The sequence below is a fragment of the Oryx dammah genome, unplaced genomic scaffold (assembly GCF_014754425.2).
Source record: "Oryx dammah isolate SB20612 unplaced genomic scaffold, SCBI_Odam_1.1 HiC_scaffold_5, whole genome shotgun sequence".
In the NCBI taxonomy this organism is placed as follows: Eukaryota; Metazoa; Chordata; class Mammalia; order Artiodactyla; family Bovidae; genus Oryx; species Oryx dammah.
Window position 1 is genome coordinate 19,950,174 of NW_024070189.1, and position 22,457 is coordinate 19,972,630.

At 37.7% G+C, this 22,457-nt stretch overlaps 1 protein-coding gene across 1 annotated transcript in view; it reads right to left on the reverse strand.

Annotated features, from left to right (window-relative positions):
• ADGRV1 (adhesion G protein-coupled receptor V1) overlaps nucleotides 1-22,457 on the reverse strand; it is a 546,035-nt gene that overhangs the window by 177,933 nt on the left and 345,645 nt on the right. Inside the window, exons 84-85 of the mRNA XM_040241540.1 lie at nucleotides 11,003-11,119; nucleotides 625-803 (exon numbers count right to left, since the gene is read on the reverse strand). Of these exons, the coding sequence (XP_040097474.1) occupies nucleotides 625-803; nucleotides 11,003-11,119 (296 nt within the window). The remainder of the gene's footprint in view (nucleotides 1-624; nucleotides 804-11,002; nucleotides 11,120-22,457) is intronic.

A 22,457-nucleotide genomic window follows, 5' to 3' on the forward strand; every position in this document is an offset into this window, starting at 1 on the left:
GGCTAATTCTCATTCACAAACGTTACTTTGTCCTCTGAATCTTCATGACACCAAGGGAGTTGACTAACCTTTATTATCACAAAGGTTTTTTTGAAGGGGTTGAGTGGTCCTCAAAGTTGTGAGATACCAGATTCAGGATTAAGGCATGCATACACATGCATGTATAAAGACCTGTTAGATTTCAAAACTACACTGAAACTTACTCTGCTCCCCCTCCCAAAAGCATCAGACTCCTTAGACAATGTGCCACTCTCCAAATTTTCCACTGATTAAATTCTTGATCAAAATTTTCACAGTTCCCTGATTGCACTGGGCATCTTTGGTTTGTCACACTCTAACAAACTAACCCATAGTAAGGTATCAATATAAATGGCCATGAACTGTTTGATATATCAACCCACGTGAGAAAATGGCATCTATCGAAGGGACTCAAGAGGCAACAGTTCTTTATTTAAAGAGAGAATTAGAGGAAGGAGAGATATAGATGGTGTGGCAGGAAGACAAAGGTCTTCGTGGTCCTTCTTCAGTCAGAACCCCCAATCACCGGCTCCCACCATCTATCAGTAGAGTTGCCGGGGTACACAAAGGCTGAGGAGGCAGTGTGCGCTCCCTGGATGTACTTACAGGTCACCGTGGATGAGTCCATAGATCTGTGGCATGCTCTGATGATAGACTGCTCTCAAAACAACTATGAGGAGGATCACCACTAAAGCTGGGAGTCCCCAGCTCAGAAGGAGGAAGAGCAGATGGCGCCTTTCTGTGTGTTCATCATTCATCACCAGCACGTACCAGAAATTCACAGACTAAGGAAGAAAAGAGAACATAAAATGAGCAGGTCTGATGGCTCAGGACGCACACTCACATGGCTTAGATATGAAGAGTTACTGACCAACAAAGGGCCGGGATCTACTCAATGATTAAAGTTCTGACTTGATTTTTTAATCAGTTCACACATTCATTTTTTTCCATACAAGAAATTCAGGGTATCCCCAAAGTCTGCAAACGTTAGGAAATACTTAGTGTATTTATGTTACTTTATATTTTGCTTCATTTGTTTTGATTTACTCTCAGTCATAATCAACTGTCATTGTTCTGTAAATGCGTGCTTGAAGAAATCCACGCTGATGTTCAAACCTACTTTCCATGTGAATGGCCTCGTGAGGATGATGAAGTAAACGGTCCTTTGTTCCAGACTCTTAAACAATTTTTTACTTATTGAGAGCTGATCAGGTGGTAGCTGATCATTCCAGGGAATGGGGAAATGTGATCACAGCCCCAGGTCTCAGTCCCCAGTGGGAGACAGACAAGTAAACAAAGAATGTTTGCACAGAGAAAAATGTACTGTGACAGGCTAGGTTTTATGGCCATTTTTCTTTCTCAGTGTATACTCTCTTTTTCATTCATTCACTTGATAAACATTACTGAGAGCATACTAAATTTCAAAGGCCCATCTAGGCACTGGGACTATAACAGTAGCAGAGATGACAGAGGTATTTACCTTCTTGAATCTTCCTTTCCAGACGGAAGGAATCTGAGGCCTAGAAATGTTACTCTTGGTCCCAAATCACACCTAGCCGTGTATGGAAGTCAAATCTTGAACTTATATATTCTGCCTTCTAGTGTTCTTTTTCCATGAGAATACTTATGATTAATTATCATTTATTACAGAAATAATATTCAAAGTCATATCATACATATTTCACACAATGACACTTATCCACTAGCTAAATCTCCTTCCTCAACTTCATATGGCAGAGAGAGTGTGGGTACAGATTAATCATAAATATACATTTTTATATGTTAAAGGAGTAACTTGGGCAAATGACGACAGTCCCAGTGCCTCAGTTTCTTTATGTATACAACAAAGTTATAAAGATTACATAAGACACAAAGTGCTAAGCATATAGTCATCACTGGAAAATGTGATTGCCTCACTTAAATCTCCCATTAAGATGTCAGACGGTGTGAAAGACAAAAGATAAATAGTTAAAGACCAAAAGTACGCAGTGATACAATGGAAACTCTTCTATATGAAAAACAACATGCCTAATGTTCCTGGGAAGGTTTTCAGATGTTTTACTGAGGCTTCCAAGTAAGAGTCTATCTGGACCAAATTAGCCATGGGGGATTAGTATTGACTGGCCTAAAGCAGGAAAGGATAAAAATGTCTGGTTACTTGCAGATTTTTGTGTCTGAATTTTATTTCCTGTCAGCACTCCGTATCTTTGTGTACATCTGCTTATATCTGTAAGTATGAAGCCTGTTTTGAGTTGTTGCTTATGTAAATTTGTTCTGAGTTTTAAAAAAAAATGGTCCAAGAGGCTTTTTTCCTCCTTTCTATTATTAGTTAGGTGGTGGTGGTGTACTCCCTAAGTTGTGTAGCCTGCCAGGCTCATCTGTCCATGGGATTCTCCAGGCAAGAACTGGCATGGGTTGCCATTTCCTTCTTCAGACGATCTTCCTGACCCAGGAATCAAACACGGGTCTCCTACATTACAGGCAGATTTCTTTACCAACTGAGCTACGAAGGAAGTCCTAAGTGAAGGGACATGACCCAAACAGGTGGGACAGGACCAAGTGTCTGATGCTAGAGTGGTTGATACTGTCTGTTTAAAGAAAGAAAATTCATGCCAAGTAAGGATGACTAAAGTTAGTTAAGTCGCTCAGTCGTGTCTGACTCTTTCCGACCCCATGGACTGTAGCCTACTAGGCTCCTCCGTCCATGGGATTCTCCAGGCAAGAATACTGGAGCAGGTTGCCATTTCCTTCTCCAGGGAATCTTCCCAACCCAGGGATGGAACCCACATCTCCTGCATTAGAAGCAGATGCTTTAACCTCTTAGCCACCAGGGAAGGATGACTAACCCATCCCCAAAATAAAAGTATGGGTCATTTATTTTAAATAGACATTGTATATATCCTTATAACAGGGTAACTCGGTGGTGCAGTTGGCAGAAGATTCAGGAAAGAGAGTAAGACCGGTAAATGACTTTTAAGTTAATTCATCATGATAAAGATCAGGGCATTTCCAAAATGTCCACTTTTACACAGATGAACATTAGTTCATCAGTTAGAATCATTGAACCTTTCAGCAGCTGTCTGACCTTTACCTCAGATAAGACTGAGACAAATGCAATTGCATTGTCAGATTTATACATGAAATGCTTCTGCTCCAAAGAGCTCAAGGAACAGTGTTCTTGAATACTCCGAACAGAATTCAAGAATTCAGATCAGAATACAAGAACAGAATTCTTGAATACTCAGTTAAGCAAATCCAGCTCCGAATGTCATGAGCTTTTGTCAATTATTAAAAAAAAAAATTCCCTTTCTTTCTTGAAAGAATCCAATCATTAAGGTCTACTCGAAGGACAGTATTTACCATTGTATGACTTTTTATTTATTGTGGTTAAAGAGTGGAAACGTTATGTTATGAAACAACATTTAATTATTCTGGGACATAGTACATGGCCTAAATCTAAGAGTTGTTTTGACTAACTCACTTTAAGTTTTCCTTGAATTTTAAATATTTTAATATGGTATGTATGGGAGGTACATTCTGGAAAGTCTGCCCAGGTCATCAGCCCTCTCTCTCTGAACCCTGTCTCTCTCCTTACATCCTCCCACCCTCCGCCAGCACACACAGGGTACGCTTATGACCCTGCCCTTCTGCCAAAGCTGTGGATCCGGAGAAGCCTGACCCAGGCTGGACCACTTATCTGGCATTGAATACCCTGAAATTTTGTGAGAGTCTAAGCTGGCTGACTTAAAAAAAAAAAAAGAAAAGAAAACATGAACTTTAGAGGTGAGAGTAGCAAAAAGCACAGTGAAGAGAGTGTAGAGAAGAGCGGACAATGCCGTCCATTCCTGCTCACAGCTCCCTGAGGTCCAACGGTACTCACACAGCATGGGTTCAGTGAGCTAGCCTATATGCTTACTCTCCCTTTTGTGATTTGAATGTTTGCTTAAATTTAGATTCCTTCATTGTTCTAACAATTTGAGATACATGTTGCTCTTCTGGAACATTTGTGTTAAAAGTTCCAGTTACTTCCATTCTCCACAATAAGGTGGGAGGGGAACATTTGAGATATATTCCTTTCCTTGTAATCATGGCTCCTCCGTTGTATTCGAAAGAGTATCAAGAGACCATTATCTTTGCATGATATTTTTATGTTGACAGATATATAGCATATGTGCCTCGGTATCTCTGTTTAACCAATGTTAGAACAAAAAAGTTAGGAAAATTCAATATAAGTTAGAGGTGTTATTCTCACCAACATGCTTCATACTGACTGAGAACAGCTTACCGCACATACCTATTTCCTGCTAAAGATTAACTGTGAATTGCAATGTCAGTATCTAGGTCTCCAATTACATTTCTAGCTCTAGTTTTAAATATTTTGTTAGAACCATCTTACGGACCATTTCAGGACATCTTATTTAGAAATAAGGAAGCTGAGGTGGTTAGAGAAAAGCATAACTTTTTCATATTTGGGTTATAGAACAAAGCATCTTGTGAAGACTAAGGTTAAGATTTATTTCCATAGAAAGTCATACAAATACTGATGACTTATTATTTACACAAGGCTTATATTTTGTCTTCATTCCTCCCCGCCCAGCTGTTTGTGTTAGTGGAGATGCATACTCCTTGTTCAAGCTTGGAGATAACCCACTCTCTCATTTGCCAAAACTAAATGAGAATTTACAAAGGAAATTCAGAATAGAATGGCTGAAACATATCTGTGAGCCATGGAAAATTAATTGGTGTATACCTTGTAGTACCTAGTAAAATGCTTCACATACAATCTTTATTGAGAAGCATAAAATAAATGAAGATATACACAATTTCAATATTTAACAATTAGCACTGAATTCAGTAAAAAACTTCATAATTTGGTTGAGTATTGAGTTTACTCATTTATACGCTACCTTCCCAGAAAGAACTGTAGGACTGACTTGAACTCCTAATGAGAAGGGTCAGCCTGTTGTTTAATATTTGATTAATTTTGTCACCAGAAACCTTGCACTGATACATAACATCAAGTTTTGTCACAGATCATGGATGCTATTAATTTTGTTATTACCATTGGTTCTTAGTCATTCTTTTCAGATGAGAATCTGAGAAATGTTATCATGTGTCCTTGTTCCAGTTATCCTCCCTTTTAACAGTTTTTACAAGGCTTTGCGAAGATTGGAGAATTCAGTATTTCCTGGGTATGTCATTTTATCTTGATAATTACCAGCCTGTTGCCCTTAATACCTTTGATGTTCCCTCAAATTAAATCATGATGAAGGAAAAACACAGCTAATATTAGCTTTTCCCTTCCTGTTGTTATGTTCTGGCACTAAGTAGTCTTTCTACCAAGGAATAAATCTATGTACATTTGGTTCTTCATAACCTGATTTTACAGAGAAGTTAAAGTACAAGAGGTGAATGCTCAAGTACAATTGTGAAATGATTTCTAACTTTATTCTACTATTTAAACATATGTTCTTCAAGTAAGCTTTAGTTTCAAAATAAAACATTATATTTTTGATTAAGCTGTGTCCCTCAGCATGAAATGAAGAGATTGCAAGGACAATCCAGGCGCAGATATTAACTGAAGCATTTTTTAATACAATTTAACTTGGTGATAGGAAATGATCCTAACACTGGGCCAAATGAATACACAGGCAAGATTAAGTTCCTACTTACCTATATTATATATTTATATCTCAAATAATTTACTTGTGATTTATTTCCTGCAAAGATTAATTCATGGTCTGGCCACCCATCTGGTAACATGTTTCATGTAGATGTTAAGAGCAAAGACATTAGTTCTAGGAATTTATTCCATGGATATTCTATAAGTAAATAAATATTCAGAGTCCAAGGATGTTCAAGGAAACCTTGTTTATAAAGTAACTGGAAATAACCAGAACTTCATCACTAGGAGATCAGAAAAATAAATTATGGAATAACCACATTATAGTATAGAAAAGAAAGTATCAGGATGGGATAAATTTATATATATATATACTATATATATATATATACACATACTGTATACAAACATATATAGACTATACACACACACAAACACACATATGTGCTTCTTTATATATTTATAAATATTTATATATTTGTGGAATATATCTGGAGGCATACACAGGAAATGATTAACAGTGTTTACCTTCAGGAGTAGGGTGAGGGTAGAGCAGAGGGTGGAAAGCATACGAAAGAAGGAGAAATAGACATAACTCGGCTGGTCAAAGGAAGTGGGAAAGTGTTTCAATAATTTCAGAGTGATCTTACATAAAGAGCAAACAGAAGGATAACTCAATTTCCACAGGCAAAGAGGGAGTTTGTGAGTTGTATCTCTCTAAAAAAATAAGCAAAATAATTTGTTACTCTATTCGCATCATGCACAACATGATCTCCCTGCCAGAGAAGAGGGGAGCTGAAAGAAAAAGTCAGGAAAGGGGAAAACTCCACCAGCTCTGGAGCCGGCTGTGCACCGTGCGTGCACTTCAGTAAAGAGGTTAGAGGTTATCGGTTTGATCAGCTTTGCAGCTTGTGTCTGCCTCATTCTGCCAGCCTTCTCTTTCCCCTGTATCAAGCTAATTCTCTTTTGCAAAACAAAGATGTGAATAATATTGGAAAAAGAGTATTCAACATGTGCCTATGTATTTTCCTAGCCATTTATATGGTAAATTAACACATATGGAGTGGGCTGTCCATCCCAGGAACTACTACTCCAAGCTCTCTCCATGTATTCATTCAGTTTTTCCACAGTCCTCAAAGACAGGTACCATTACTATAAATCTACAGATCTAGTCATTTGGTAAGAAAAATCTAGGCTTGGAGAAGTTATGGAACATGTTCAACTACAAAACTGTTCTTTACTCTAAAACAGAATCCAATTTTACTACAATGTACTAAAAGTATGATATAAAAGTAAAGCAACTCTCCAAGATAAATTCATTTAAATCCATTTATTCTAAGAGTGCAGATAGAATGCAGATCAAAATAAATAGTCCTTACATGCTGAGCCCAATGATTAAGTTAGTAATTAACCTTTTATCAGTATAAGCTATACACACACATACATATATCAAATTCTCTAGTTGCTATATGAAGTAGAATTATTAAAATGTTAACATTCTTTCAGCTATTTCAACTTTGTTCAACTAATAAGACTGGATAGTCTAATCTTTTATGTAATGTTTTTAAAAAAAATTTTAGCTTTAAAAAGATTTTAGCAGACAGTATTTTATAAACAGGAAAAGACAGGTTAGTAAAGCAACAACCTTTGACCACAAAGTAACTCATTAGAGGTAACCTACCTAGAATGAGAAGTTACTGAATTTTTCCCTTGTGCTCATACCACAAACCATGAAAAATGTGTGGTGTACCACCTAAAGCACATTAAACTTTGCTGGTACTTTAAACAGTTTTCCTAAGCCATCAGCCATGCAGAAATGTAATTAGCTTGTTAAATATGCATCAGCCACAATCATATTTACTCAAAACGTGAAGACATACAGAATATACTAATCTATTAAATTGGGTGAAGATTTATATGTGATCCTATTAACACTCCCCTAAAGCAGATGATACCACCCTTATGGCAGAAAGTGAAGAGGAACTAAAAAGCCTCTTGATGAAAGTGAAAGAGGAGAGTGAAAAAGTTGGCTTAAAGGTCAACATTCAGAAAACTAAGATCATGGCATCTGGTCCCATCACTTCATGGGAAATAGATGGGGAAACAGTGGGGCTGACTTTATTTTGGGGGGCTCCAAAATCACTGCAGATGGTGACTGCAGCCATGAAATTAACAGACGCTTACTCCTTGGAAGAAAAGTTATGATCAACCTAGATAGCATATTAAAAAGCAGAGACATTACTTTGCCAACAAAGGTCTGTCTAGTCAAGGCCATGGTTTTTCCAGTGGCCATGTCTGGATGTGAGAGTTGGACTGTGAAGAAAGCTGAGCACCGAAGAATTGATGCTTTTAAACTGTGGGGTTGGAGAAGACTCTTGAGAGTCCCTTGGACTGCAAGGAGATCCAACCAGTCCGTTCTGAAGGAGATCAGCCCTGGGATTTCTTTGGAAGGAATGATGCTGAAGCTGAAACTCCAGTACTTTGGCCACCTCATGCGAAGCATTGACTCATTGGAAAAGACTCTGATGCTGGGAGGGATTGGGGGCAGGAGGAGAAGGGGGCGACAGAGGATGACATGGCTGGATGGCACCACCGACTCGATGGATGTGAGTTTGAGTGAATTTCGGGAGTTGGTGATGGACAGGGAGGCCTGGCGTGCTGTGATTCATGGGGTCGCAGAGTCGGACATGACTGAGTGACTGAACTGAACCGAACTGAAAGCAGGAGATCCACCTAAAACATTATTTGAAAGTCGGTCATTTCCCCCTCTTTGAATATATTTCATCGAGTAGATGCTCTCTACTTTCAGACCCAGCTTTATCAACTTTGAAATTTTTATTGGCTATAAAAGTTCTTGATGTGAATAAAAATTTGCTTCCCTAATTTTTGACCCATTTCTTCTGGCTCTTCCAAATGAAGTTACATAGTCCATTCTTTTCTTTGCCATAACAGCCCTCCGAGTAATTTGTAGACAGCCAGCCTATCTCCGAAAGTTTTTTCCAGATTAGTTATCTCCAGCTGCCTCCAAGTTTCTTATAGGACTGTCTTTCAGCTTCTCATTGGCTGGTTAATGTTCTTGCTGAAAGTAGCTACAGGGTGCCAAGCTGTGGTAGATTACAATGTAAACATGGCTCCCTCAGCTGTCTCTGTACTGTTATTTATGTAACCCAGGCCTGTGTTTCTGTAGTTAACTGTAGTTGCTACGGTTTAAGCAATCTGGTCACACATTTGATTGCTACTGAGTTTGGGTTAAATTAAAATTTCAAGATGTTTACATTAACCCCCATCAGATTATGTCTTTCACTCTCATTTTCAAGCTGTCACAGTACAGTTTCGCTATATTTGTTCTACCTGTACGCTTAACACCGGCAGCTTATATTTTAGCTAACTTTTCAGCTCTGTATCATCTGCATACCTAATAAAACAGCTTTCTGTGTCTTCATCCAGGTCATTCATCAAAAACTGAATAGGTCAGGGACATGGACAGAGGCCTTCAGCAAACTACTATGGACCTCAGTTCCGGCAGATAAATGACAGCACACACAGGATGCATATAAAGAATTCAACTTAGATAAACTGCTAAAGAGGATCAGAGAATCTTGCAAATGTGATTTTAATTTCAGCAAGTATTTGTTTTATGCTGTATAGTTTAGCTTTGCTTTTTAATTGTTCGGTGGGAGGTTGGAGAACACCATAAACCTTCCATAATCAGGACTTCGCAAAGAATTATAAAACAATAATTCTATGAGGTAGGAATTATTGTCCCCATAATGCAGATTTAGAAACAAAGCTTGGAGAGAGTCAATAACTTGATCAAGGTTACAAAGGTAATGAATGAACCAGAATCCAAACCCAGATGCAGGTCTCTAATTGTTGCAACTAGTTCTATTAACCAAACAGTTTGGTTTTCTTCTCCTTCAAAAGTTAAGTGAAGTGAAGTCGCTCAGTCGTGTCTGACTCTTTGCGACCCCACGGCAGGCTCCTCCATCCATGGGATTTTCCAGGCAAGAAAACTGGAGTGGGTTGCCATTTCCTTCTCCATTCTCCTTCAGAGCTAACTATAATATCATACCTGGGAAAAGATCCCTGCCTTGAGTCTGTATAGTGTTCTTTCTTAATAGTATCTCCTCACTTCCCTCCAAAATTGCCAGATGGTAGAAATCCTACCTTCTTCTTATTAAACAAGAAGAAAGAATATGAGAGGGCCTGAACGCATCTGTTTACATAAAAAAAGTTCACACGCATACTCAGAAACACATAGGAAACTATTTCTCATGAAAGACTGAACATTACCACCATGTAGAAATCATTTTCAAAGGCAGCATATTTTAGTTGACCTATTGAATTAGTGACAGTAATGGTGCTTAAGTGCATCCAGTTCTCACATTAGCCTCTTCATCAAGCAAATCAGCACTGGGCAATATAATCTGGAGTCTGAGTCAGAAAAGGAGTGTTCAAATCTCTCCTCAACACCTCCCAGCTCCTCAGGAGAGTATGCTGGGTCTCTTTTGTTTTGCTCTGCACTCTCCCAAAGTGACCTCTTCTAAAGCAATGGTGCCATTTTCCAATTCTAAGCCAAGAGTCATCTAGTCTATTTCTCTAGCAGGCACCTCTGTTCTGGAATTTACCATTCCACTTCTCTCAGAGTCTCCACTGGAGAGCTCACAAGAACTTCACACTCAGCTTGTCTTTAAAAAAAAAACAACTCACCATCTTTTGCCAATCTCCAGCAATCATTATTTCAGTTCAAGGTACTGCTATCCATCCATTCACTCACACTGGAAACTTGGGTAAGCAACCTTCTGCACTATTAATAATAAATCTCTAATCCTAAAGTCCTACTTTAAAAACCAATTTTCAGAAGCTGTTCACTTCGCTTTGCCCCTTCTGTTGCTCTTTGGTTCACACCACTATGTTCTTTCCCCTGAATCCAGCTAAAGCTGCTTAAATGGCTCCCGTATCAACTCTTTCCTGAGCTCAATTCACTACAACAGGGAGGTTTTCTAAAATCCAAATCTCATCATATCACTCTTTTGCTTAAAAATAATTCCATTGACTTCCCCAAGGAAAAAAAATTAAAGTTTCTTACTATGTCTTATAGGACCCACATCACAAGCCTCATCTCCTACCACTCACTTATGTAACCCTACTAGATCTCTTCCCACTTTCTCAGATTCACTATGCTTTCTAATGCTGTACAGTTTGGAAGGTTTTTCTTACATTGATCTCCTGGGGATGCAGTGATGGACATATGGAATTACTTCCATTTCAGTATAAATACAGAATATCAGATATAAAGGCCACTCCCTCCAGATGCCCTGGAAAGTTGCATGGGGTAGAAGGAGGAAATGAGGTACCAACCTGGATGAGCATCCAGCTAAACTGGCAAAGATACAGGTAATGTGTGACTGCGGCAATGGCTGAACAGCTCTCCTCTGTGAGTTGGGGACTTGCGTATGCAGATGCCAGAAATACAATCTGTAAGAAACAAATACCTTTATTTTTAAATCGTGTTAAAGTCAATCAAGAATATTTTAAAAAACGAATTTTCTTATTTGAATCAATGATTCAGTGACTCAAAGGGAAAATAAGTTGATTTGTTGCCCAAACTGAGAAGACCAAGTCATCCTAAAACAAAAATACATGGGTTTTTATGCTTCTAAGAAAAAAAATTAATGATATGAAATTATGCTACATGCTGTTTTGGACTGTCATTGGAAATTCTCAGAGTAAATCTTGTTCTTATCAAGGATGGACAAAAATCATATGAAATATATTTACTTAAGTAAAAGTGAGAAAATAGAGTGGAAGTACCATTCATTATGTAAGTCAAACCTCATAGGAGAGAAAAAAAAAAAGAGAGGCAAAATTTCTAAGTTTATTATCATCTGCATCATCTTGTTAGGAAGTAATTCATGTAACAAAATAGACTTAAAATAAATTTTAAATTTCAAACCCTACAGTTACCCTAATTCTTGGATTTTTATTTCAACTGTCTTCAAGTCTGTTCAAAAGTATCCTTCACAATAAGATCTCTCTTGACTACACTATTGAAAATTATATCCCCTTTTCTTCTTTATTTCCCACTCACGTGATCATCTGATTCTTTCTTTTTTTAATAGCACTTGCCACTTTCTAACACGTTCTATAATTTATTTCTTATGTTTCTTGGTCATTTTTAGTCTCACTTATTAGAATCAAACCAGGGACATAGTAGGTACTCTTAAATCTTGTATAGGGTTTCCCTTGTGGCTCAGATGATAAAGCGTCCGCCCACAATGTGGGAGACCCAGGTTCGATTCCTGGGTCGGGAAGATCCCCTGGAGAAGGAAATGGCAATCCACTCCAGCACTCTTGCCTGGAAAATCCCATGGATGGAGGAGTCCATGGAGTTGCAAAGAGTCAGACATGACTGAGCGACTTCAATCTTTTATTGGAGGTACTCAATAAGTACTTGTTGAATAAATGGATAAATAAATGAAGTGAAACACCCCTGTGATTTCTATTATTTTGAATTTTCTCTATTATATGACTACTGTGTTAAATTTTATAATGGAAAGTACACAAGGCAAGGGAAACTTTACAGCAATAATAACATACTGTAACATTGCAAGGAATAAATTCCCTCCCTCTTTAGTTCAGAGACCAAGTCTTCTTGACTTAATATTTTTATAAGCTGCCACTATATCTGAAATATGCCTGAAATGTTCAATAAATGATTGTTGAAAGAAAGAAAGAAAGAAAGATTCCAAAATGATAGAGGGGTGTTGAAAGGAGAAAACTGACTTATGTCTCAAAATAGCCCAGCTTCTAAAAAGGAAACACAAATATTAGTGCTTCTTGGGTTTAAAAAAATGAATAATGTGGTCAAAATAGGAAATACAAATATCACTAGTGCTTCTTGGATTTAAAAAAAAATGAATAATTTGCTCAAAAGCAAAGCAGAGTATTGTTTCTATTTTCAAATGAAACAGCCGCTCCCCAATCCACTTGTCCCAAACATGTGTACATTAAATTTTCTCAAAAATTTCTGTCCGAACATTTTCCCAGGATGGCATCACTGTGGTGAATGACAGGATCTGGGATGAGACCTCACATGCTTTCAGCATCACTATTTCACAGGGAAAGACTAACCATAACCAGTCTCCTCAGCCAATTACAGAAGAACCAAAATGCTAATTCAAATTTACAATAATATGTGTCTCATGCCATGCTGACTCTTCCTTCTTTGGAATTATTTATTGAGTACTTCCTGTACCAAGTACAGGAGAAAAAGAATCCTGCCTTTTTTCTTTTTCAAGCTATGGACACTGAACAAGTCAGTTTAACCTTTTGGGACTAATTCCCTCATCAGTATAAGGAGGAAGTTAGAAAAAATTAACTGTAAAGTCCCTTTCTACTTCAAAATTCCAGTATTCTTTTTCAAATGAGAAGTATTCCTATTTCAATTTTTTGTTTATTTAGTTCTAGGTTTGGAGTATACGTTGCTCACAATAAAATAAAAGTAGACCCTAGGAAGGAATGTCTCATTATTTCCTAACAATCTGGTATAAATGAGTTCCCTGAATAAACAAAGTCAACAAATTCCCTTTCCAGAACTTATCACAAATAGCTTCTGAATTAATTAGGGCTTACCTTAAAAACATGTTCAAATTTTCCTAGATTTTTAGCTTCTAAGTTCTGAGTTGTAATATGTCATAAATTTAACCTTCCTAAATTATACAAATGATTTCTTTACCAGCTGAGCCACAAGGGAAGGCCAAGAATACTGGAGTGGGTAGCCTGTTCCTTCTCCAGCAGATCTTCTCAACCCAGGATCAAACCAGGGTCTCCATCAGGGAAGTTCAATTTCTTCACATTAACAGTGAACAATAAACACCAGAAACTGTGCTTTAAAAGATTCAAGAGACACAGAACTATGAAATTCAGTCCCCAAAAATGAAAAAAAAAAAAAATCAAAATTGTATGTTTTCCTTTTTACAAAGTGGCATCTTTTCATAAAGTCTTTATAAGATTACTTATAAACCTCTCTAATTCAGATTCTATAGTATAGATTGGGTTGAATTTATTCTGTAGTTTTGTCCTGATCAACCTGAATAGTTTGCTAGGTAAAACGACAGCATAAATCAAACTGTAGGGCTTCCCTGGTGGCTCAGCAGGTAAAGAACCTGCCTGTAATGCAAAAGACCTGGATTCAATCTCTGGGTCGGGAAGATTCCCTGGAGAAGAGAATGTCTACCTACTTCAGTGTTCTTGCCTGGAGAATTCCATGGACCGAGGAGCCTGGCAGGCTATAGTCCACAGGGTTGCAAAGAGTCAGACATGACTGAGAGACTAACATTTTCACTTTTCACTTTCCAAACTGTAATTGAATATGCCTAGTTTTATGCATTCTATGACACTATTTATAAATGGTGCACTAATTTAAATGATTATTCTTCTCAGTGTCTATTTCTTTGAAACAAATCAGTACAAGTCATTGTTTAAAACTATATTTACTTTCAAAATACAATTTTAACACCTAAAATTTCATTCTTAAGATACTTCTTCAGGTTTTATCATGTTGTAATTTTTTTTATAAATCATAAGACTAGTTACAAACCTACTTGTGTAATTATGAACATTCTTCCAGAAGGTTCTCTAAGAGAAATGCTTTTTCTCATAATGGGAAAAGATGGATAGATTGATAAGTAGGAGAAGGCTGAGCTCTTAATAAACATTACAAAAACAGGGATGAGCTAAGAATACTTGGAGAACCAGCAATTATACAACATTGGGCCTATCTATAACTAAATTAAAGTGAATTAAGATACAAATTAAACAATGAAAGCAAAATAAAATCTCCTAGCATATTTGGCTCACATATCCTTAAGACACATAACCTAAGAGACAGGAAGTTAACCACTGCTTTTTTACTCAAACACATAGAGATGTCCAGGAAAAAGGGATATTCTCAATTAGTTCTCTGGATACACTATGTTGAACACCATAGGAGGAAACAATAATTTTTTCAATGGTTCTCCATCATTCAGGTGTTGATTCATTCGGTAAGCAAGTGTTGGAGTGCCTACTCTACGAAGCACTATACTAGCTACGCAAGATGAAGAATATGATGGCACAAAACAGTGTAAAGCGAGGTGCTACATATTTTCTCTTGCTTTGCATGTGTGTGTGAGCACACGCGCATGCGTGTCATGTACTAATGATGTGAAGTCATTATTGTTTCCATCTCAATTTAGTAGATGATGACAGAGGATCTGATAAGGGAACTAACTTGTTTAAGGCTCACTGAACAAGCGTTAAAGTGGGATTCAAATCCTGGTGTTCCGATTTGTAAAACCAGTGTTCTTTCTAGAACATCATGCTGCTGCTCCCCAAGCTATTCAACATCAAGCAGGAGTCCTATCTCAAAGTCCTGAAATTCTAGTTTAGTGTTTGTTTCTCAAAGTTTTTTAACCCATGGGCCACTGCAGGTTCACAATGGCAACAGAATATCACAACTATGGCAAATATAATATTACTCTTAATTCTATATTGATACAACATATGTACATCTTAACTAAAAGAAAACTGTATTCCCAAAAGAGAATATCTGATATATTTTGTTGACAACTTATAAAATTCTTCCTTCTTCTGGTTGATTAGAGCTCTATTATAACAGCTAAGGGAGGACATGGGCTTCCCTGGTGGTTCAGCTGGTAAATAATCCGCCTGCAATACAGGAGACCTGGGTTCGACCTCTGGGTTGGGAAGATCCCCTGGGGAAGGGAAAGGCTACCCACTCCAGTATTGTGGCCTGGAGAGTTCCATGGACTGTATAGTCCATGGGGTGGCAAAGAGTCAGATATGACTGAGCGACTTTCACACACACACACATACACACACACACACACACACACACGGGAGGACACGGAGGACATATATTCTTTCACTTTAAATATACAGCATGTGTCTCTTCTTCCTTGGGCTAAATAATAACAAATAATAAAAGTTGGTTTTCCTGTAAATTCCATTGCTCAGTACTCCTTTATACACACTCCTGCCACCATCCCCTCCCTTTACCACATACATTCCCCCTCCTCTCTCTATGAAATAGTCTTCTCTCCACTCTCCATGGCACCTAAACCTCCTCAGTTTTTACAGAAGCAGATCAAATTTCATCTACTCTGATCATGACAGACTCCTAGACTTTTCTATTTTTTGAGTGCTAATAGCACTTGCTGAGCATTTATACTGGGCCAAATGTTGTCCTTTCAAACAGGGAAGTTCCTAGGAGGAAGCAAGACATGCACATACGATGCAATAAAATCTGACAGGTGCTGTAGTAGAGGATGGTGTAAAATATCAGGGGAATGCAAAGTCAAGACTGAATAGTTCTGCTTGTGTATGGAAGTCAAAGGAATATTCAAAGAGGAAACAGAATTGCAGTGGCTTGGCCTATACCTTCTCTTCCACAGGACCCTTCATATTCCAAACCTGCTGCTCTAACTGCATTGATTGCCCTTCTCTAAAACATGTTCGCGTCATCTCTCAACTCTTTGCTTTTGTTCATTGTCTTCTGTGTAGCTTGAATTTTTGTTTGATCTTTCTCTATTCGAAATTATGTCCATTTTTCAAGGTGTGGTGGAAATGTCAACTCTATCATATGGCTATTTCTTTCAACCATAAATAACCATTTCAAGCTCCGAATTTTTAAAGGCAGGATTCTGTTATAACAATCAATCCATTTTGCTATCCAATTCTCCCAATTCTTAGATTAAAAATTAACCTTAATCTCCTGGAAAACTGTCAACTCCTTAAAGGCAACAATCCAGTAATATTCTCTATTATTATTTTGAATATATTTTTAAGAAGGAAAACATCACCAAGTATTCAGTATCCCATACAGACTCTATCATGATTTTGAGCATAGTATTTTCTTAAACAGTGTTATTGACATATGATTGACAGACAATAAATGGGACATATATAATGTGTATGATTCAATAAGTTTTGACCTGTGAAACCATCTTCACAATCAAGATAATTAACGTATCATGCCCCAAGCTTCCTCACAACCTTTGTAGTATCTCCTTGCTCCATCACCATACATTGCACATCCTCAGGCAACCTGTTTTCTGTCGCTATACATTAGTTTCATTTACTAGAATTCCATGTTAATGGAAACATATGTACTCTTTTTCTCTGGTTTATTTTACTCAGCATCATTACTTTGAAATTCATCCAAAATAATGTATCAATGGTTTATTCTCTTTTTATTGTTGAATAATATTCTAATAACATGTCCTATCACCTGTTGATGGATATTTGGGTTGTTTCCAGTTTGGGGCTTTTACGAAGAAAAGCTGCTATGAATGTACAAATCTTAGCATGGACATATGCTTTCATTTATCTTGATTAAATGCTTGGGAGAGGAATGGCTGGACCATATGCTGTGTATTTAATCTTTTAAAAACCTGATTAAGGGACTTGGCTGGTGGTCCAGTGGCTAAGAATTCACCCAGCAATGCAGGGAACATGTGTTCAATCCCTTGTCCAGAAAGATTCCACATGCTATATGGTGCAGCTAAGCCTGTGTACCACAAATACTGAATCCATGATCTAGAGCCATCAAGCTACAGCTACTGAGCCCACATGTTGCAACTAATGAACTATATACTAACAACTATTAGAGAAATTAAGAAAATAGTCCCCTTTACATCTGCATCAACAAGAATAAAATATCTAGGAACAAATCTAACTAAGGCAATAAAAGACCTGCAATTGAAGAAGATACAAACCGATGGAAAGATATACCATGCTCATGAATTTGAAGAATTAATATTGTTAAAATGACCAATCTACAGATTCAAAGCAACGCCTATCAAAATACCCATAACATTTTTCACAAAACTAGAACAAATAATTCTAAAATTTGTATGAAAACATATAAGACTGTGAATAGCTAAAACAATCCTGAGGGAGAAGAACAAAGTTGGAGGCATCACATTCCTTGATTTCAAACTATACTACAAAGCTACCGTCATCAAAGCAGTATAACACTGGCACAAAACCAGACACATAGATTAATGGCCTAGAATACAGAGTCCAGTAATGAATCCACACTTATATGAACAATTAATCTACGACAAATGAGACAAAAATATACACAGGGAAAAGACAGCCTCTTTAGTAAATGGTTTTGGGGAAACCAGTCAGCTACACTCAAAAGAATCAAACTAGGTTACTCTCTCACACTATGCATAAAACTAAATTCAAAAACAGATTAAAGACTTAAATATAAAACCTGAAACCATAAAGTTTCTAGAAGAAAACACAGGCAAGTTCTTTGACAGTGGTCTCAGTAATACATTTCAGTCTCAGTATTTTTGGATGTGTCTCATTTGCAGAGAACAAAAGCAAAAATAAACAAATGAGACTACATCAAACTAAAAATCTTTTGCTTAGCGAAGGAAACTATTGGCAAAATGAAAAGGCTGTCTACTAAACAGGGGAAAATATTTGCAAATGATACACTTGATAAGGAATTAACATTCAAAATATATAAAGAGCTCATACAACTCTTCTTCAAATAAAACCAAACAACCTGATTAAAAAATAGGTAGAGGATCTGAATAGACATTTTTCCAAAGAAGACATACAGATGGCACATGAAAAGACACTCAACATCATTAATCATTCTGGCTGTGCTTAGTCGCTCAGTCATGTCCAGCTCTTTGCAACCTCACAGACTGTAACCCGCCAGGCTCCTCTATCCCTCTGTCTTGCTGGGGATTCTCCAGGCAAGAATACTGGAGTGGGTTGACATGCCCTCCTCCAGGGGATCTTCACAACCCAGGGATCGAACCCAGGTTTCCAGCATTGCAGGCAGATTCTTTACCGTCTGAGCCACCAAGGAAGCCCAAGAATACTTTACCAGCTGAGGTACCCAGGATGCCCCATTAATCACGAGGGACATGCAAATCAAAACCACAATGGGATATCACATCACACTTGTCAGAATAGCCATCAAAGAGATGACAGATAACAAATGTTGGCAAAAAGGTAGAGCAAAAGGAACCCCTGTACACTGCTGATGGGAATGCAAGTTGGTGCAGTCCCTATGGAAAACAGTATGATGGTGCCTCAAAAAATTAAAAATGGAATCACCATATAACCTACCAATTCCACTAAGGAATGGGCATTAATCCAGGGAAAACAAAAATACTACTTAGAAATGATATAAGAAGATTCTTGAGAGTCCCTTGGAATGCAAGGAGATCCAACCAGTCCATTCTGAAGGAGATCAGCCTCAGGTGTTCTTTGGAAGGAACGATGCTAAAGCTGAAACTCCAGTACTTTGGCCACCTCATGCAAAGAGTTGACTCATTGGAAAAGACTCTGATGCTGGGAGGGATTGGGGGCAGGAGGAGAAGGGGACGACCGAGGATGAGATGGCTGGATGGCATCACCGACTCGATGGACGTGAGTTTGGGTGAACTCCGGGAGATGGTGATGGACAGGGAGGCCTGGCGTGCTGCAATTCATGGGGTCACAGAGAGTCAGACACGACTGAGCAACTGAACTGAACTGAACTGAACTGATGCATCCCTCTGTTCATCACAGCATTATTTACAATAGCTAAGATATGGAAGGAACCTAAGTGCCAATCAATAGATGCATGTGTGTGTGTCAAAGAGATATTGGAATATTACTCAGCCATAGAAGAGAATGAAATCCTGCCATTTACAACAACATGAATGGACTTAGTCGGTATTATGCCAAGTAAAATAAGTTAGAGGAAGACAAGTACTATATTATTTCACTTGTGCATGGAATATAAAAAAATAAAAATGGCCAAGCATAACAAAACAGAAATAGATCTATATATTCAGAGAACAAACAGGCGGTTGCTAGAGTGGAGGGGAGTGAGTGGAGCAAAGAAGCGGGTGAGGGAGATTAAAAGGCTGTTTACAAAGAATGGTTCTACATTTAAAACTTAAGAAAATTTCAGGAAGATGTTTAAAACCATACAGTCTATTTTCAAGGATTCACAGTAACTGATGAAATTTTATTCATTCTTTCCTCACTAAAGCAAGAGGAACAGGTATCTTCAAAATTCTGTATCACTTTTAAAAGAATTCAAAATTCTGCCTTGTTCCTGACTTGGTCTTGAAAAATGAGCAATCTCATCATCTCTCTACAACCCAGTTCAACTAGTTTAGCAATCTCATTACCTCTCTACAACCCAGTTCAACTAGTTACCTAGTAGGCATAGCGTATCTAGCACTGAGGTGGGCTCTATGGAAGACACTAAGGAGCAGGAGAAATATTTTCTAATTGGGAACAATGGATTATCTAGAAGCAGAGAGGAGATGATCTCTATCAAGACTGAGTCACACACAAGATTCCCTCTCTCTTACTGTTTTCATGCCTTAATCCCAGACTTTTATAAAGTGATCATTCTTTGTTCTGCCAAGTAGGAATAAAGATATAAAAGAAGATTGAGGCTTATTTCTATTGATGGCAGTAAAATGAAATAGTCAGCATTAATGTTTAGCTCAATTAGCCATTTCATCTGTAGGAAGAGAACATTATTTATAATAGATTATTAATTTTTTAAAGATTGTCTTGATGTGGGCCATTTTTAAAGTTTTTATTCACTTTGCCACAATATTGTTTCTGTGTTATGTTTTGGTTTTTTGGCCATGAGGCATGACCAGAGATGGAACCCACTACTATCACTTTCACTTTCATAGCTATATATACACTCTATATCTTTCTCCTTCTCCCCATATATATATTCAATTTTATCCATGAGATGAATACAGTTCAAAATGAAGCACCAAGCTTTTACATCTACTCATTACTGTATTTTTCATTGAAATAACCACCATAATTATGAATATATGGCCAGCTCTCCTAATATTTGGAACCGTTCAATAGTTAAGATACTGATAGGAATTATGGAGCAGCTGTTGTACAAAGTTCAAGTTTAACAATACATTATTCTGGAAATGGTTAATCAAGCATGAGTGAATCCCTTCTTTGTCAAAGAAGCTCCGTATCAGAACACCATGTACTTTACTGAGTCACTTCCAAACAGTGACTGGAACACACTCTATTTTAAAAACGAAGAGGACTGGGCTGGATGCAGGCTAATGTGCCTTACCACACTGCCCTAAAATATCATGATCTCTTTGTTTGTTTGTTCCATTCTAACTTGTCATTCAAATGCATCTCAGAATATGTGGGTCAGACTTTAAAGCAAATTCAGCCATCATGTGCACAGGGACTTTATGATGCAGAGAACCCCTAGAGTTTCCGTGTCTCGGGGAAAGGCAAGCACTCTCTCTTCTCTACACTCGCCCGTGCATGAGCAATGGCTCAGCCGTGTCCAATTCTTTCTTTGCGACCCCATAGACCATAGTCTACCAGGTTCCTCTGTCTATGGAATTTTGCAGGCAAGAATCCTAGAGGGGGTTGCATTTCCTACTCCAGGGGATCTTCCTGGCCCAGGGATTGGACCTGCATCTTCTGCATTGGCAGGCAGACTCTTTACCACTGAGCCACCTGGGAAGCCTTTCAACACCCACGCTCATAACCAATTCCTTCTTCTGGTAACCTATTCTGGGATCCCGCTCACCCATTTGTTACCTCTACCATCTAAGCTCAGTTCATTTTCAATTCAGTTTTTATAGCCATTAAAACAATTTCATGTACATGGTTTTTAAGTTTCAATTGTTTTAGAAGGTTGAGAACAGACCGGCTGTGCTCTAAGGCCTGCCATGCAGTCATCGTCCTGGGATTCCCCTTGCATTCTAGATTCTGAATTTCTGTTTTCCTCCTCCTTCCTGTACTGAAGTACATCTCTAGTAGCTACATCAGTACACAGAGATCACTTTTTTGAAGACTTGTATGACAGAGGTCTTGTATGACTGTGTTATAAAAACAATTTACAGCCAGAATTCTAAAGTTACTAATTTTTGTCCTCTGGTGTTGCTGTTGAGAAGTCTAAGACCATTCTAATCCCCAACCTGTGACACTGGGCTGGGGGTTGGGTGGATCCTCTGGAAATCCTTAGCTCTTTCGTTTTATTACAGTGTTCTGAAATGTCACAGTGATTCCATACCTTGTTTGGTTTTGTTTGCTAAGCATTTTAAGGGCTCTTATGAATCATATTCTTCAATTCTGGCCATTTTTATTATGTATTTCTTTGATAATTTCTTCCTCTCCACTGTCTCTTTTCATACTTTCTAGATCCATTATTAACTAGGTATTGGACCTTCTGGCCTGATTCCTTCTTCTTCTAAAAATATATTCTTTTTATTTACTACCCTCTTTATTCCCCATCTAGCTCATGAAAATATTCATAAGAAAAAAGTTTAACATTTTTAAACTTAAAGTCTACCATATATACAGTAGATCTCAGGAATTTTAATTGCAATCAGACAAAATTTTACATCTCTATATACCCACTATAAAATCACCATCAAGATCAAGATATAGAACATTTCCAACATCTCATAAGGTTCGCTTATTTCCCTTCCCAGTGAATACTCAGTAGCTTTAAGAAAATCACCAATACACCTGTATTACCATTAGTTAGTTCTGCCTATTCTTAAACTTCATATGAACTGACTGTAGTATGTACTATTTCATATCTGGTTTATTTCTCTTAACAAATGTTTGTGAGATTCATCTATGTTGTTGTAATAATGTTTCACTCTGTTTTTAATTGCTGTGTAGTATTCCACTGAATGAATATACCAAAATGTATCCATTCTACTTACTATGGACATTTGGGTTATTTACAATTTGGGAATGCTATGCTTAA